This window comes from Triplophysa dalaica, chromosome 18, assembly GCF_015846415.1.
Source record: "Triplophysa dalaica isolate WHDGS20190420 chromosome 18, ASM1584641v1, whole genome shotgun sequence".
NCBI classification, from domain to species: domain Eukaryota; kingdom Metazoa; phylum Chordata; class Actinopteri; order Cypriniformes; family Nemacheilidae; genus Triplophysa; species Triplophysa dalaica.
This window is the reverse complement of record NC_079559.1, coordinates 4012327-4031886: the sequence shown is the minus strand read 5'-3', so window position 1 is coordinate 4031886 and position 19560 is coordinate 4012327. Positions and strand designations below refer to the sequence as shown.

Sequence of the window (19560 nt, the reverse complement as noted above, 5' to 3'; positions counted from 1 at the left end):
ATTTAGCACAGCAGTAATCATGTTTAATCTCCTCGCACTGCTCTACCTCAGGACAAAAAATACTGCTCTATTACTGCCATCAATCATGACGGGAATTACACAGGAATATTCCCAGCATGCACTGCTTTTCGCAAGGTCCCACAAAAATAATGTACCGCAGTGGAAAGCAGGGTACCAAAATGTATTTTTATTAGCTCTGAAGGATTTAAATCTTCTAGTTGCTCCCTACTCACCTCTTTTCAGATTTGCTTTTTCTTGTAACAGGTGCTAGGAGATGCTACATTAGAAAATGCTTGGTTATTTTCAACCCAGCGTTGAATCAAAAGGGTACAAACCCAATGGCAGACTCTGTATGTGTGTATATTAACTAGGGATGCACCGATACCAGTTTAGATATCGGGCCTGATACATTTTGTGAATAGCACAATTTATTTTCTCATAATGTGTTTAAGGTGGAGTTTTTTGTAATTATGGAGCTATTCTATTTTTATTTGGCTCACTGTGTTGGGAAAAGGTGCAGGCATCCGGCATCGGCGAGTACCAGAAACAGATATCGGTACTTGTATCCGCCCTTTACAAAATGGTATCGGTGCATCCCTAAAATTAACCATAGCTGGGTTGTTTCAACCTAAAGTTGCTTTAACACTTTGTTGGGTCAAATACAAACTTCCTTCAGCAATTCACAATTTTCACCAACGCTGGGTGGAAAATAACCCAACATTTTATTTTTTTTATCATTTTTTTGTATCGTTATTATTACCTTACCCGTTTTCTGAATCTTAAACCTACAAGCCACACTCTTTTTAACACAAGGAGCTTGTAAAGTCAAAAATAAATCCCTTTAATAGAATAACTGTAATGTATGCATTCTCACAGCCAGCCGGGCAAGGCACAAAACTCAGAGTATGACTTTAAACACGATAACTGTCGAATACATCACCTCTCACTTATTAACACAAGTAAGACAGAATAAATGAAGAATCGCAAGTTAAATAGATGGACACATTCTTGCATACGTTACAGCTCGTGTCAAGGTTAAAATGTCTTTGCGAAAAATGTCCTCGATCTGGATCGATCCTTTAATTTTTAGAGAATATATTACTACGTATAAAATATTCTCTGGCACGCACACTTACCTGGTTGGTCAGGTGCGGCAGACATTTCCGTCAGTGTTGGACCGGATAGAGATGGCAGTGTAGTAGATGATGTGTCTGTCTGGCTTGAGATGGTAGCAGCTGGCATGGTGGGCTGATCGCTCGTCACAAGTAGCACTGGGACAGTAAAATTACAGCATCGAGCCGAGAGAGTATAAGCAAAGAGGGCCAACTGCCTCCTACTGGTAACACCTCTTATTTTAGATTTAGATTCGGAAAAACAGACTTATGTAAAATAATGCAATTCCTGTGAAAAATACAGTGCTGGTGTAATGCAAAGCTTGCTACAGTTTGTTTTTAAATAATATTGCACTTAGGTTTCGTTTTTCTATAATGAAATGTTGAACTGCTCATTTTTGTTGTTTTTTTTAGAATTTATAATCATATATTATTATATACAATTGTGTGAACCTTTGATGTTTGCATACATTAGCAATCAAATTTGATCCGGTATTCAAGTCACATAGACAAACACAGTCTATTCGAACTCAAACCAAACAACCGATTACGTGTCTTTCCTTTAAACACAAAGACATTCAGTGTAGGGTGGAAATATGTATGTGAACCCTTTGATTTAATAACCGGTTGCAAAAAAGCAACAATGACCTTGACGTCTCCTATATAACTCCTATACAGATCAAGCACAGCGGTCAGAAATAATATTCTGTGGATCGCTATCTGGAGGTCTCAGTCGGCTGGAGGTCATTTCGAGTTCTGCTGAAGCCGTTCTGTTGTTGATTTACTCCTTTGAGTTTTTTGTCCATTTGCATCGCCCAAATTCTGTTGAGCTGTTGGACAGATGGCTCCTAAAAAACTGTATTTAAAAACCCTTTCATTTTCAGTTACGAGTTGGTACCTTTTGCTCCACACATTTTCTGTGTTTTTTAGACTTGTTTTTTTAAAAACAACTCAACTCTGGTTTAATCTACTGAATGTACAGAACATTTCTTCTGACATTCAGCAGTTTTTTATGTTATTCATACTTTTTCAATGATGTCTCTCATGAACACTCTTCTTGTTTAGTCTGCAGAGATATTAGTTCAGAGAGTGTTGACCAGAGATTTCTGCATGTCTTATGCTGATGCTTTGAGTAGGAAGAAAAATAAGGGTTGCAGGAAAGTAAAATGGCGCATAGTTGGGGCCCCCTAAATGGATTTGCCTAGGGTCCCCAAATCACTAAATCCGCCCCTGGGCTTACCTGTCAGTACAATTGCTTGGAACCTGATGTTCCAAATATGGTAAGAGACGTTACATTTCCGTCACACGCTTACAGTATTCAACCAATTACTACACTCTGGTTAACTGGCCAATCATAGCACATCTCGCTTTTGAACTTTGAGAGAGTGTCAGAGAGGCGGAGCAAAGAGGAGATTCAAACATGCACGGTATGTGGAAAATACAGCATTTTTTAACCTTAAATCTTGTATACACATTGCATTACATCTAAAACAAATGATTACATTCGTTTTAGCCATGCCATTTGACCACTTTAACTTAAAATGTGTGTATTTTTTATAGGACTGGCACTGACCAACACCTCCAGTTTTACATACTTAACTTATTTCCAACCAGTTCTATGAATGTTTACATGATGTGTGTTTGTTCAAGCAGACTGTGTTTGCCTAAATGTACTTTTGTTGAAGATCAGATTCTTTTTTATCAACGTATTAAAGGGAAAGCTGAGCCCAAAAAATCATTATTTGTTTACCCTCATGTATATATCTCTTTCTTCTGTGACACACAAAAGATAATATTTCTCAGTATTGTCCATACACTTTGTCCAGTGTCGAGTGGTTGCCATGTTCTTCAAAATATTATCTTTTGTGTTTTGAAAGGAAGTCATTTTCAGAAGAACTATCCATTTCATGTAAATAACTTCTATCACAAATCTAAAATTGTCTTAATTCAAGTCTAAAAGGTTCCATTCTATGAAAAACATGAATGTTTTGGGTTGTTTAAACCCACGGTTGGGTAAAATACGGACAAACCCAACCATTAGTTTAAATTGACCTAGAAAATGTCCATATCTTCCCCAGCCGTGGGCTAAAACAACACAGTTTCTTTCATAAAGTACTGTAGGAAACATGGAACTAAAACCACTTCCACTAAACCTGCCTAAGTATATCAAGACAAAGCATCTAACCACAAGCGCATCTACTCTAAACTAATGCACTCTCTGCATATCACCTGGTGTGTTGGTGAGGGGGTCAGGAGTGGCAGTGCTGTCTGTCGGGGCCAGAGGAGCAGTCGATGTGTCACTAGAGGTGCTTGCATCTAGTCAGCAGACAGATAGATGAGCTTTCCAGTGTACGGATCAAATATCACCACAGTATTGCTTATCATAGCCTGAATCGGCCTGATCTCAGCTACTTCGATGACCACAAATAAAGGGCACGGCTAAACACACTTTACAGGGGGTCACAGCACTAAACTAAAAACCGAACTCAATCCCAACATGCAAATTTTCCCAGTTCTTTACATCAAACACTGAACGTGGCATTTAGCGTCTCTCGGGCGGTTTGCCTGTTGGCAGTCGTCCACCCGTCTCAGCGGGAGCAGGTGTCTTCCCTCAGGAAGAGGAATGACCATGTCAGCTCTCACCGCGCCGGGGCTGATGGGAGCTTTGGGATTCAGCGTAGGCAGCCCACGGTGAGCGACGCAGCAGGCCGGCGCTTCCTGCTCTCAGGCATGCTGATGTTTTATTAAGCCAGCGTTCCTCCCCAGCGTTTCATAATTAAAGCATGGCTGAAGACGGCGCGCTTTAATTCCGTGAGCTCCACCAGCGCGCGTGTCTAACTAATAGACTAGATTTTATTTATTCGCTTGGCTAATGAAAAATGTTCCGCGTTACGGATAGATGCTTTGTTTGGCGTTGTGTTTGAGTGGACAAACACAATTTGTTTCTCATGGCCTACCTGTACTAATGCGGTCATGGAGATTAGTTTATATTTTTTAAAAGGCAACCGATACTTGTCTGAATCATTGTGCGGTTGATGTCAGAACCATGTGCATGATAACATATGCCCATGTTTATCGTTTACATACAGCCGGTCCATATTCAACAATTTTATTTACAAATTCAGCTCTAAATATATATCTGAGGTTAAACATATTTCCATACAGAATGAACAGCAGTGGCGTCCAGTGAGACATTATCATCCAGTGCCTTTAACAGATTACTAATCGAATTAGTCTCTCGCAGTGAAGTCATGCTTTCTAGACAAAGAGTGTATTTGTGTTGTGTGTGTGAGAGAGAGAGAGAGAGAGAGAGAGAGATAAAGCAGCTTTTTTGGGTGAGAAGGTTTGTACGGCAGTGAGCAGGGAACTGGTAACAGGAGGGCAGGGCATATGGCCACGGGGGGTTAACGTGAGAGTTGGAACACGGGCAGATTTCTCGTGTCCACCCCCCATCCTGCCATCTGCCACTGAATCAGAACAAAATCAAAAGAGAACATATAGACTAGATAAAACAGATCAAACCGCTCTCCTTATTGCAAAAGGTTGGAGAGAGAGACAGAGCAAGAGTTTGTGTCTTTTTAAGAAACCTTTTGGTATGTATTCTAAGGCATCTTTGAGATAAAAGCCAATCCCAGAATGCACTGTCACAATCTTATTGAAACCAATTCATGCAAAATGGCAAAGAAAGAAAAAAAGCATTGATTTGAGGTATGCTTAATTGATTCATACAAAGGATCTAAAGTATAAGCTAAACAATATTAGCTTAGCAATGTTTGCTTTTTTGTCAAGTTCCCATGAAATCAAATCATGTCATTTTATGGCTTTTAGTAAGAATATATTAACCTAAGGATATTAATAAACTAGCGTGCTCCAAAAAAGATCAAATTCATATTTTGAAGTTATAAGAAGACTCAAAACTTAGTCTTTTGCAATTTTATGACATCATTCTGCACTTCAGCATCTCATCAGATTCCAGGCTGTGAGGTAAACTAAACGCTACTGGGTTTTTTTTACATTTTAAAAGCTTCCTGTTTCAGGTGAAATTACTTAAACAGATCGAAAAAAGCTTTGCATTTCAAGGCAATGTAATGGGTCTTTAACTACATATCAGTCACTTATGAGGTTTCATTTCAGATAGTACGCTGCTTAAGAAGACAGGTGTCTATGTAGGCAGCAGACAGAAGGGAAGCTCACTATTTTCTGGACCAGGAGAGTCAATATCTCGCAGTAATTATGAATAATTTCATCTTTATTTTGTACAGTTGCTCACTGAATCTTCAAGATGTTTTTCCCCACGCACCGCCTGAAACGCTGGGGCATTGGGACGCGCAATAACCCGCCCTTGCTGAATAAATGTGCAAGTTATTTTTAGCGTGATGGGAGGCTCACAATATTAATAAACATTCATCATCCATTTCCACAAAATTCCTGTTCTCTCTCTCTTTTTTCCTGCCTGTCATCTTCTCCCGAAGGAGCACTTTCTTTCACAGCATCAAACAAAACAAGGAATAGAAGAGATGGCGTTTCAATATTTCATTTGTCCACCTATCAAACCCCTAAATCTTATAAAAATAACGACAAATAAATTGGGTAAGTGAAGGGTTCAATTTCGGGACTCTTTGGAGGTTATGATGCCTTAATTCTTCACTGAAGCTTGAATGATGATAACCTTTCGTCAAGTGTACTGAGAGGTCACTGCGCTATACTCCATCTAGATTCACATTAAAATGTCCCATTTTTGTATTTTTTTGCTTTTTATTCACTGATTTTGCTATGTATTCCAACTAACCCTTTAATATGTTTAGCATTTTCATTTCTTCTGTCCTATGTGTTATGCGTCAAAATATTTAATCATTCAATAAACACAGAAACATGTCATTGTTTAGTAGGTTACGAATGCTAAATTTAAAACAGACAGATTTTTTCCAAGGTCTAAAAATATTACAAGTGGCCATGAAATGTTAAGCACACGACAGGTTCTTTTCCGTAACAGCGCACATATTGCTGTCTATTTTTAAAAGAGCATCTCGCCAAAAGCTCAGGAGAAAAACTCCTCTCACACTTCATAAAGCGCGGATAAAACGTTACTTTTTAGGGACGAATGTTGACAGACCTTCTAAAATTTGCAGTGCACCGCTGATCATTTTTTCCTCTCCCTTTGACAGATTATTTTCCTGCACTCCAAATAATCTCAATTCCTTCCACCAAAAGTTATTAAATATTTTCATCTTGGCAATGATTGAAAAAAATGGCATCGCAAACTCCAAAATCAGGCCGCTCTGACAGGCCCTAATAATATTGAATTATGGAGTTATTTCAACATATTACTTTGAGAGAAATAATGTATTCATATGTCTTCTGCATGTACGTTTGATGGCAGGCAGCAGGACCCTGAGGGGGTGTGAGTCTCCTCAGCCCGACACAAGCGTGTGATGGAATGCTTTCACTCCAGTAAGTGTTTCTCATTGGTCAGTAGTATGCGCGGGACTCTTGCGAAACTGCAGTAACGGTACATGGTACAGCGATGCTATCAGAATTATACCACATGATGTTTTTCGTATATGAGCAGTTAACATAACATGAATTTTTCATTTAAGAAAAGACAGCTCTTTGTGTTAATGCTGTCTCTTTACATTCTTCTGACAGAAAAGCCACATGAATTTGCAAAAACATGGTTTACATGTAAAACATGTGGTGACATGTTGTCAAAATGTTGTTTTTCTGGGATTAATCTGGGTTTCAGCGTACAATTATGTATTCAAATTATGTTTTAATTCTTATCAGTTACAAGAGAAATGTGGAATCTGTCTGGATCATTAATTGTGATAAAATTAACAATGCAGAAATTATTTAATTGGAGTCTGATCAAAAAATGTCATGTCATGAATTTACTTAATAATAATACAATTTTAAAATCAAAAGTCATACAGAGCGACACTTTTTAAATAGGCAATCTCTAGGGGTTCCTTGACAATCAGGACTGCAAGTAAACATAAATAAGACTTTGAGCTTGTTAGTCAAAGTACAAGAAGAGTTTTACATCCTACTATTAATTGTTTACGTAAAACTAATCTCACATTCATTTATTCAACGCCGTGATGTGACTTCAAGATCTTCAGCATTAATAAACATAATATGAAAACTATTCGTGTGGATGCAGCATACAGTATGAAAGAAACTGTCAAAAAAGCGTAAAAACATCCTGTGCTGTGATACGATACTGTAACCTCTGCTGCGGTTTCTATGACCTTGCATAATTTGGGGATGACATGGAATATTTATACATTTAGAATCATTAAAAAGAAAAAAGAACAATAGTAGTAAAGACAAAAACTAGATTATCAGTGATGAAAAACGTGAACTCCCTTTCGAATACAGCATTTTGGTAACTACCATATAAAATAGTAAACAGTAAAAAAATACCATAGAATATATTAAGGTACTTGGAAAAGGAATTTTTTGTTACTTTTATATAACATATAATCTTGAAAATGAACACCTTCTAAGGAATCTAAACGTTTCAGCTATGAAAGTCTATGTCCGAGGTCGATTACAAAGGGGATCTATCTGATCTATTATCTACACTCTAGTACTGCTATAATCTCTATTGTCGAACCTGTGAATGTGTCTACAGATGATGCTGAAGCCGGTATCTGTGATGTTGTGATTGGTTGGACTGATCTTGTGGTGGCTGGTTTGGAGTCTGAGGTCTGTTGGGTTGTGGGTGCTGTTACTGAATCAAGCGAAACTGCTAGTGTTGGAACGGACAATGAAGAACAAGGAAAAACGGGCATGTCAAAACTCAATACTAATGCAAACTTATCCTGGCTGATTTTAAAATTAAAATATTTTCAAACATCACAGCTTAATATTCAAAGCAATATCAATAAGAAAAAACATCAATAGAATTATTTCCCTAAGAAGTATAAACTGTGTGGATCTTGTTAGATGCAGTTTTGTCAAGAGATACTGTATGATGCTGACAGTGATACAATGAGCTGTACTGTTTGTCACGGATATGTAAGAAAAATATGTTAGAAGTGTAAAAAAAGGTCCAATCTATGACTTTTGTTGTACTATCACCACCTCTGTTTAAAACATGAAATTGCATTTTCCGACACTAACTGCAAATTCATACCCGACGGATCAAGTCGATTTTAGTAATGTATTTCCCCAATAACTGAAATGTGTTTATTTTTAACCTAGTTTTAATACAATTTTGAATGGGAAACAATTCACTCGCCATTGCCAGTCATTTTTGTAACTTTTCCCTCTTAAAACTAATGTACTACTGCACCTCGAATATAATCTTAAAACCTCAATTATTTCTCATAAAATAAGCCCTCACTTCAGAATCCCAACACAACATCCTCACACCACCACCACATCCAGGTAGCTTTGCGGAAACCTCCCGTAACCTTGAGGAGAACCTCGTGCATCACAGCTCCACATCTTACATCACATGAAACATTAATGGAGAAGAAAACTGTGGAAAAATGCATCGCGGCATCAGACTTCACCGTGACGGATAATAACCGACGTCTTGTTAACGACATGAAATAAACAGGCCAGAAAGAGCGATGGCGACAGAACCCATGCAAACAACAACATGAAAACGGGAGCCAGCGCGCCCCATTAGCATGCCACTTACTGCCTGATGTCCCCGACGCCTCACCTGCAAAAGAAAAAGATACGGAGAATGTTGAGAAGGAAGATGAAACAAACGGCAGCGCTTTACTCATTTATTTTTGAAAACACTAAAGTGAGTTGGTATTATTTATTTATCTATCAATCTGGAAGCATCTGGCAGCACATTTAAAAGTAAAAGACAGAAACCCGCCTCGCTTTCGCAGGCGATGAGCGTGCAGTACAGTAGAAATGAGCGCCGCTGTGTTTGTATTTATGTTCGCCTCTTTTATTCAATATATCTGTCTTCGTTTTCTTGAGAACAACTAAAGTTTACATGAAAGTGCTGTTCTGCCTTTCTTAGCGAGCGCAGGTGCCCCAGTTTTTTTTACGGCTGGCGTAAATCATAACCTCAGCTTAGGTGTGTGTGCGTGTAGTGAACACAGCGGGTGCATTATACGTACAAATATTCGGGGATCCGTTCGGGGTGGGCAGGTAGGATCCGGGCTTCCAGGACTTGGCTTTAAAACCCCTCTCGCAGGCTGAACAGTCTTGCCCCGTCGTGTTGTGCTCACAGTCGCACTGTAGGGTCCTGTCACGGAGGGAGCACTGGCCGGCGTGGAGGTTACATTTACATCTGTGGAGATGGAAAACGTTGAGCAATTAGCACGCTAGTTACATCGCGGCCACGGGCGAGTGCGTAAGCGTGTACAGTTGCCCTCTTTTATTTGTGAGGGTCACCTGAGGTTGCTCATTAGCTCACCTACTTGGCTCATGAAATGAGTTTGGCTAATTAGTCGAGCTAGCTGCAGTAGCGCATGGCTGATAACAGTAGCTGTAGGGAATAACGTGGATCTTTATGGGAGGCAATATGAGGCACGTTATTTTTTTCATATAGGCAATCAGAAGATGTTTGATGTTTAATATACAGCAGTGGTATTTTTAAAACCTTTGTTTTTGTTTTCAGCTCCGTTCGGTGAGGTTTTGGATCAGTGAGATTTGCCTGTGGGCGGGGCTACCCAGTAGCACAACTACACAGAAATCATCAGCCAAGAAATGTGCTGCTGCATAACGTCAGTTTGTACAAAAAGTGACCTTGAAGGTCAGTACACCTTTTATAAGATGAACATTTCCAATTCCAATTAAAAATTCATTTTGAGTTCTTTTCTGGGGCAGAGTAGGCAGTTTTGTAAGCTTACAACAGCAAGTTGCATTAACATTTAGTCATTTATATAGCCATAGAAAAAATCAGTTTTTCTTATTTTAAAATCAACGCTTTATAGGAATGTGTTTAGGTTAAATGATCATTTTTGTTTAATTACTTACAATATTTATCTTAAACTCAAATAAAAATATTCTTTCTGTGCAGAAAATGGAAAGGAAAAACATGTTAAAAAATAATAGAAAAAAATCCTCTGTATTTTTTCAGACCTCAAAGACGCAAAGAAAACAAGTTCACTCTCTCTTTTATTTAAAATTTGTATTATGTCGAACCCAAAAATCGAAAATAATGTCTTATGCGATGACCTTGATTTTTATCACAGTTTTCATGTGTCTTGCCGCTTTCACATTGCTGTTGGTTGACTTTATGTCCCTCCTGAGGTTTGAGTTTGTTGATACTCAACAGACACTGGACTGCAATAGCCACAATGCATCTAGAAATGCTGACTACATGAAATTTGGTGCGGTCTCTTCATATTTTTCTGCTGCTGTATAAAAAGATCCACGTGTCATTTACGTAACTTTCATTCACCAAAGACAACATTATGATATAAAGAACATAACCTTACGTGGTAACACTTTAGAATACTGTTTCTTACTTAATGTGTAACTTTACCATTTGAGATGACCCTGTTTGTAAGTCAATGACTGGTGGCAGTGAAAATACAAGGAACCCCTTATTAATGTATGAAGAATTACTATATAATTCTGAGAGAATTACTTAGAACCTGGAACAGTATTCTAAAGTAGAAATTTAGGGAATTTATGTAGGGAATTATGCTGTAATTCAATTGTCCATGAAATGTGTATTGCATTTCTACAATAGTAATAGTAAAAGTGGTAATAGTAGTGCATTTTTCATAATAGTAGTACTTGCAATATTAAATAAGAAGAAATGTCAACTGCTTGATTATTGTGATGGTCAATTGTGTATATGATTGACTGTTTATTAGTAGTTACATCATAGTTCTTTATGTCGGATCTGAATAAGCAGATAACTAATAGTAGTTCATATGGAGGAATGGGTAAACTTGAAAGCTATTGTTTTATAAACTGTTAGGCCTACTTAACAAAATGATAAAATGCTACTCCATACTGATTAGTTAACACATCTTCCTCAGTAGTTAATAGAGAAGATGTCAGTATTAATGAGGAATTACTTATTAGTTCTGCAGTAATTCCTTCTTAGTTACACATTAAGTAAGAAACAGTATTCTAAAGTCTTACCCATTACATTACTAAAGAATTGAATTAACTTATTTATAGTTATTGTTTGAAATATGTTGTTAATGTGCGAGCAGGGTGTGTGGAGTTATGAAGTTAAAAAGGTTGACAGGCAGGTAGTATGTACCATCATTGCATTGACACCTGAGACGTTCATAGAAGATATTATGGTTTATATTTATTTAATATTTATTTATTTTCTGCAGAACACAAAATAATATATTTTGAAAAACGTTGGTAACCAAACAACACTGGACTCCATTGACTTCCATTCTATGAAGACAAAACCACTGAGACATTTCTCTAAATATCTTCTATGTAATCACTTTAGTTTGTGGGTGAACTATCCATTTAATGTAAAATTCCACCACGAAAACCACCAACTATCATTGAAAATGAATGACTTGCTTCACTTTGTTGCATCCACTACTAGTGTAAAAAGGGCTATTCGTGCTTTTCTTTGCTTTTTGTTTTGTTTTGTTACTTTTCATTCCATTGGGCAACAGTGCCCAGAAACTTTTACATCCACTCTACGAGAGATTAGTTGGATAATATTTAAATCACAAAACTCTTGAAAATCTCTGAAGATTAGCAAAAGGCTTCTCATGTTTGTACGCTTTTCTTGTTTGTTGTACAGTAGAGGAAAATTTGCTTCTCTTAGTATCTGATGTTTGAGACTTAACTCTGAGATCTTTGAGGACAGTAAACAGCATCTGTCTGCTCTACTCCAAATATAGCTGCCGTCAAGCGCGGGTGGGTGGGTTTTGGAGGGCTATCTCAAGAAAGAGAGTGAGTAATGATTATTATCGATAATGAGAAAGAATGGGAGATGTTGAGATGGCTTTGTCTTTCCTTATAATAAAAGCCAGCAGAGAAATGCCTCTTCCCCTCTGTGAGTCCATGAGGAACGCTTCGGCTATCTTCCTGCCGACTTTAAGGATAGTTGAGATTAAAGGTCTGGAGAGGAAAGCGGGTTAGTATGGAAATCAAGACTTTTTCAATTACAATCTCCCTAATCAAATGAGGGTGTAAATCCCAATGCTTTGGATTTTTTCCGTACCCACCAGAGCGAACAGCTATCCATTAGCATGAAATATTTATAAAGCTGACCCATTTCCACGTGGACTCCACACAACCAAACCTCGTATTGCCGTATAATGAGGTCATACCTTGTGCTCGCCATCTGAAGATACTGATGAAAGCAATTCCAGCTAAACATACCAAACTCCTGAATAAAATGCTGTCAAGTGCCGTGCCAGATTGCTGTGAAGCTATTCCTTCAAATGAAATTCGGATCTTAATCAGATTTTAAAATCAGATTTAAAAGAAATTGTGCAATCGTTGAACAGTGTGTTGTACAGTTTTGGGTTTGTGTAATACAACCACATATTTTGTTATAATTATATATGCGACCCCGGAGAACAAAAGCAGACTTTAGTAGCACGGGAACATTTTTAGGAATTACCAAAAATACATTGTATGGATCAAAATGATACATTTTTCTTTTAAGCAAAAAATCATTAGGATATTAAGTAAAGATCATGTTCCATGAAGATATTTTTAAAGTTTCCTACCGTAAATTTATAAAACCTTTGTAAGGTTTTATGGTTAGGACTTGATTTAGACAACTTTAAAGGCGATTTCATCAATATTTCGATTTTTTTGCACCCTGAGATTCCAGATTTTTAAATGGTATTATCTCGGGCAAATATTTTCTGATCCTAACAAACCATACATCAATGGAAAGCTTATTTATCCAGATTTCAGATGATGTATAATTCTCAATTTCGAAAAAATTGACCCTTAAGACTGGTTTTGTTGTCCAGAGTCACATATTACATTTTTTTTTTGTATTGAGTTTATGTTTTACTACAAAAACCAAAAGAAGCTTTAATTGATTTTCAAACATTTAACTATCAGCATTGCAGTTATTTTAATGGAATTAAATATTTCATATTTCATATAAGATTAGAAAGTATAAGAAAGTAGAGGAAATACAAAAAAACAAGTCTTTTTCGCAAGAAAATAAGTTTTAAGGTTTGTAAGTTTTTTATAGTAATTCATAGTGCATATAACAGGGAATTGTATGGAACAAAAAAATTCATTATTTGTTTTCTCATGATTTGATGTAGAACACTCAAGGCAGACAGAGAAAAGGGATTGGAAACACGATGACGCGAGCCAGACTCAAACCCGGGTCTTTATGCATTACCAATACCAAACCTCCATCACGAGAACTATAGTCTCTTTCCACACCCTTTCATTTCCCACATTTCAAAACAGCTGATAGTCGAAAGTAAAGGATGGACATCTTGCGATTTGACTCAATTTCATTTATTTTAATTAAGTGTTTTCAAAAGCCAGAGGAAACAGTCAGACATCTCTCACCCTCTGGAGGTCTCGGAGCCATAATTAAAACCCAATGTCAATCCCGGCCTCTTTCATTCCACTGCTTCTCAAGAACCAAGTGCCCATCAAGCTCCTATCATGACAAATTAATCAGCGTCGGACCACTTCAGTCCAAAGATCTTCGCCTTAGGGGAGACCTCTTAGCTTTCCTGAGACTGAGCGCTATTCATCTCTAATCAATTAAAGCGCGACACGGGCACTTGTCAATTTCTCACCAAGTCCACGATTTAAAATCCTCTTAACCAGCGCATGTACAGATTGGACTTTGGACCCATCCTGTGAGGGGCGATGAGATGAGAACGAGTGCTATGCAGATATGGAGGTGTTCTGGAGCTGGAGCAGGCTTTGAGACGCCTTGTTCCATCTGCTTATTCTGCTTGTGTTGCATAATGTTTCTTCATCTGCAGGCACATTTATGTCCCAGGGGTTGATTTTTATTAAAACATTTTTTTGTTTCATTGTGCTGTTTCAAGCTGATGAAAACATGAACAAAGTATATTTTCTGTCATTTTTTGAATGCATATTGTATATGATATAATAGTATATCGTTTTCACCCGTATACAGGCCCAGACGTTTTTTTATTATCAGATTTATAAATATTTCCAATAACTGTTTTTAAAAAATGATGGTAATGTTTAAGTGAATTCAGTGTGTCACAACACCAATTTTTACACTTTGTGCCACTATTTACATCATGATTATTAAATCTTATTTTTTCCCAAATTACTTTATTTGGGCGAGGAGGAGACCACGGCATCAGCAGAGAACAAGCTGAACGTGAACTTAAAGACGTGCCATGTGAATAAACCAAACAAAATCAAGGTACACTGTAATAAATGTCTGTAGAAATTACAGTATTACTGGCAGCAGTTTGCCAGTAACCTACTGTAGATCTATATTTATGTTATTAACTGGCAACAGTTTGTTCAAAGATAAATAATCATTAAACATTAACAAGTCTTTATCCTTACAGAAAAAAACTATATAAAACAGCCTCATGCAAAGCATATTGGGAACCCAAATAAAAAAATCAGAAAATTATCAATTTAGAGCCTCATGCAAAGCATTCTGGGAACCAGAAATCCACATATACATTCTTACATTTAGTCATTTCCCAGAATGCTTTGCATGAGGCGATTATTTTATCATTTTTTTCTGTAAAGATAAAGACTTGTTAATGTTTAATATTAATTTATCTTTAACAAACTGTTGCCAATAAATTAGATAACTATAAATCTACAGTTAGTAACTGGCAACTAGCTGTATAGCTACAGCAAAAACGTTTACAGTGTACATATTTCTTGTTTAAAAAACATTTTTATTACCTTACTTTTATTATGTAAAGAAAATGTATTGTAAGTCCAAAAGTGCTCATGAAACCCTTCATTACTGTGATTAAACCCTCTTGTTCCATGTTACATCAGGAATTGTAAATTTGCTAGATTAGAACAGAATAGGGGGCATTTTATGATAGCTGCAGTAATCTGGCAAGTATCAGGCGAGTGATATAAGCTCTTGCACGGTAAAAACAACGCTCCAAAAAATTCTGTCTGATTTGACAGCAAAATAAATGCCTGCTGGCGTTCTGTAAATGTGCTTGGATAGCGAGTGTGAGAACTGAAAGCGATACCCAGATTGGTATGCGTTCCTCGTCATCATGAATATTCTAAACTATTGACACCTCACCAACAAAAAGTGCCAAGTAGACAGTAAAGTCTTGCGATTAAAAAACCAAGGACAGAAGGAATCGTTTTCTGCCACAGTTTAGGAGGCTACAGAGAGGCCAAAGTAATTTCTGCACCAGCCTGTAGGTGCGTTTTAGCCCAGAGAATTGTTCGACTTCACTGCAGGTTGCAGGAAAACAGCAAGGGGCTTCCTGACTCTCAGTGGGGGGCTGGAGCACCAGCATCTTTTTTCTGGGGTGTGAGGTGAGGTCTTTACGAGCCGCACTCGATTCAGGGCATCTATATCCAGCCACCCCAGGACTGGAGCCCCCACCGGTTGGGACAGGAACAGGTCTCATGGGTACGGCTGGTGCCAGGCTCTACTGTTGGGTTAGGATCAAACCCCTATCTGGCCATCTGTAGCTGAAAATCAGGAGTGTGAGATTAACATATGGCCTTTAATGCTGAGGCACAGCAGAAGAATTCAAAGGAGAGATTGAGTACAGTAACTAACAGATTGTTATTCAGCTGTGGATTCAAAGCTCGAGACTGGAATTTTAAGATTTACTTTGGTAATCCACGCAGATGTTTAAAAGCTGGTATTTTTAAAGTATACCGTTATTGACACTAACCGTGGTATTAAAAACCATGATAATAGATTTTGAGTTAATATTACACATGATAATATAGTAAATAATTCAGCAGCCTTTTAAGGAGACGGTTCATCATCATTGATTCACCCTCGAGTTGATCAAAATCGGTGTTAATTTCTTTGTTCTGATTTTTGGAAGAATGCCTGTAACCATGGTAGGAAAAAAAACAATGTTAGTCTAAAGTGGCCCAGAACTGTTTGCTTTCCTACATTCTTCAAAATATCTTCTTAAGTGTTCAACAGAGCAAAGAAATTTATAAAGCAATCTTTCCTACGATGGTAGTCAATAATGGCCAAGAAATGTTTGGTTACAAGCATTCTTTCAAATTTCTTTCTCGGTGTTCATAATTCTCTTCAGGCGACAAGGTTTGTTTTAGATATGCCCCGAGAACAAGGCAGAATTCCCAGAGTATCGTTAAAGAACATTTATAGAATCATTACCAGCGTTTATGGCATAATTGGACATAACGGCAACATTTCTCTCAAAATTTGTTTAAAAGCCTGGTGCAAATAATGCGAGCGCTCAGTCGGCTGAATAAATTGCAGGCGAACTAAACAAACACAGACAGACAGATAAAAGGCTGAGACTGGAGTCCGTTACTCCCAAGCAGCTGGAAGCTGCTGTTAATGGGCGCTTGATTTATTTTTCCCACAGTTCTCCCTCACGAGACACACTGACTATTTATTCTCATTTGCACAGAAGCACTGCCGGGCTCATCATCAGGCACTTACGCAAACAAAAACGGATGGAGGAAAGACGAGGACAATCGGTGCCCGGAGAGTCACCTCGGGCTGGCTGAGATTGGTCATTATCACCACTGCCCGACTGACTTATTACCTCCATTTTGAAGCGGATTGAAGAACAGCACAAGAAAAGAACTGGTGAGAAAGATCGGCCATTAGGGAACAGTAACGTGTGGGTGTTTTTAAACGGCCTTTCGGAGAAAACCACCGACTTGGCCTGTTCCAGAAAATGTCAGTGCCTGTAGTGTGTTGGGATGCATTTTAGCTGGTGATTTCACAAAGGCCTTTTATGAAATAGTCAATAGGATTTACATCACAGCTGTGCACCAGGATTAGAGACATGCTAATTGGTTGCATATGATATTAGATAAGGGATGCAGAAAGCGTTTGATCTGTGCTGAATGAGTTATAAATATTTTTGTTCCATTTTCTTTCAAGATTTTAGTTAAAAGTTTTATGGAGTATAGCAGCTCTTTAAGATTTATGTACATTGAGGAATTCATATTCAGCGGGCTTTAGTATCTCCAATGCATTACACTACTGGTCAACAGTTATCTTTGAAAGGTTTCTCATGATCTTACAAACTTTTTGATCGGATTTTTAAAAGCATTGTACCTCAAGATGCCCATGTATGAAAAGAATGCACTAAAATACACTTTATTTAATTACACTTAGTACTCTTTCATACATTTACTTAAAGTGCTCTATATTCACACATTAAATTTGTACTTAATATACTAAAAATATTGTCTTTAGTACTTCTATTAGTGGTGTCTCAAAATAGTTGAATACACTTAGATGTTCTTTTTTTTATATTAAGAACAAAATATGTAAAAATATAGCACCTTAAATACAAATAAAGTGTATTTTATTGTTCCTTTTTGCAATTTTCCAAATTTAAGGCTCTTAAGAATTTCAGTTTCTAAAGTGATTTTAAAAAGTGAGTACAATGAAAATCGTATTTATTTATTTATTTTTTGGACTTTGCACTCACGATGCAATTGCCAAAATTCCATTTGTGTTATTTTATTGCTTATTATTATTAAATGTGGAAAAGAATATAATGAAGAATAAGTAAGTGACCCTAATCTTTTGACCAGTAGTGTACAAGAGCTTGCATTTTTTATCTTATTCATTGAAAGTATAAATTGAACATGACAGCTCTTCCGCAATAACTGTCAATTCAGTTTACACCGTGTTCAGGAAGAAAATATTGATTTATAAAAACGGCATCACGCAGGGGCCTGGCTAAGACCAGCATTGATAATTGGCTTCAAATGCTTTCCTCTCTTCCTCATCTTAATCCTTTCTAAGGAGCCTGAAAGCCCTGACCTCCGCAAACCATGGCTGATTCATGTTTCTCCGGCAGCGAACCTCTTCCAAAACGCTCACTCTGCAAGACATCCACATGTCCATATTCCCTATTATCGGTCTTCTGACCCCTCTCTGAATTTTTTTGGAAGTATAACTTGTGAAAAAAGGTCAGCCTTACAATAGCATATCCGTCTTTTAGAAGGCAGTCACGGGGAGTTCATTTCTGAATATGGTCTTTTATTTATTTTTTTATCGGCCTGGGGAATCTGCTAATGAAAAACCTCCCGCTGTTTTCCCCCAATAGCTCCGAGAGCTGGCTACACAAAAGAAGCGCTGAATGGTGGTGGCAAACTTCTAGTGTCACCACAACCTGGAGGATTTGAAGCTGAAAGGTTGGAGAGACGGGGGAGAGAATGCCCTCCCCATGAGGCCCAAGGCCTTTCCTGTATCACAGCTCATGGCTGTTTCGCTATGAATTGCAGACGACCTTGAAAGGTTTGGCACCGGCCGCTCCTGTAAATTATTCACACAGGATGTAGGAAAGGGTTTCTTCTGCGCTCCCGAACGGATGGGCGGAAGCCCACCGTAAGCTTTGCCGCTTCTCAAATGGAAGACGCGGATTAACGGCACGGAGACGGCGAGGGAAGGGGATGCTGAAAGAAAGAGAGAGGCTGCTCCTTCGCCTCTGCACATCAAAAAAGTTGAAGGAGTTTCAGAGAGAAGGAATAAGGGTGGTCCCTTCATAATTCATTTCTCCCCCCCACGGAAACATCGCGATGGGGCCAATTATTGCCAGAATGCAACTCTGCTGCCTGCTGCGTAACTGTCCGTAGAGCTCTATCCTCAAGACATCCCATGCAGAATACGGGCATATTCGGGCACACGCTTTAGATCACACTTACAGAATTTATTCTGAAGTCTTAACAATCAAACAATGAGAAGCACAATGGTGGAGACGTCTGATATGTTTACTTATAAAGCAGGACGGTCAATCCTTTAATGTGTTAAATGTATTAATTACATGAGATGCCAATCAAATAAATGTTTTGAATAGACATTACAAAAAAGCGTGTTTTAAAATTCTCATTGAACATGATTGAATAGTCAGCAGTATTTCAGTTCGACTAAATGAACAGTATAATTAAAGGGGTCATATGGCGCGAAAACATATTGTTCTGTGTCTTTGGTGTGTTGTTAGCTGCCCGTGCATGTATTTGACACGTAAAATTGCAAAAATTAAAGTGTCGGAACAAAAGATGCATTCTATCTATAAGCGAATGCTAACCCAGACCTGCCTGAAACGCCACTGCCCCACAAATCTACGTCACTTTTTGGAATGATTTGACTAGAACCCCAAAATTTACAGTATATGCACATAAGGTGGGCGTACCTGTTAGTACAATTGCTCTGGAACCTGATGTTTCAAATATGGTAAGAGGCGTTACATTTCCGTCACTCGCTAGTATACGACCAATCACTACGTACTTGTTAACTGGCCAATCATAGCACACCTCAGTTTTCAGAGCGATGAGCTTTGTGAAAAATCTGCGTGTTTCATAGAGGCGGGGCAAAGAGGAGAAACAAACATGGGAA

General features: G+C 37.9%; 1 protein-coding gene across 1 annotated transcript in view; it reads right to left on the bottom strand.

The window, feature by feature from the left end:
- Positions 1-19560, bottom strand: part of ntng2a (netrin g2a) — a 51550-nt gene that overhangs the window by 11669 nt on the left and 20321 nt on the right. Inside the window, exons 4-5 of the mRNA XM_056773069.1 lie at positions 9203-9375; positions 8764-8787 (exon numbers count right to left, since the gene is read on the bottom strand). Of these exons, the coding sequence (XP_056629047.1) occupies positions 8764-8787; positions 9203-9375 (197 nt within the window). The remainder of the gene's footprint in view (positions 1-8763; positions 8788-9202; positions 9376-19560) is intronic.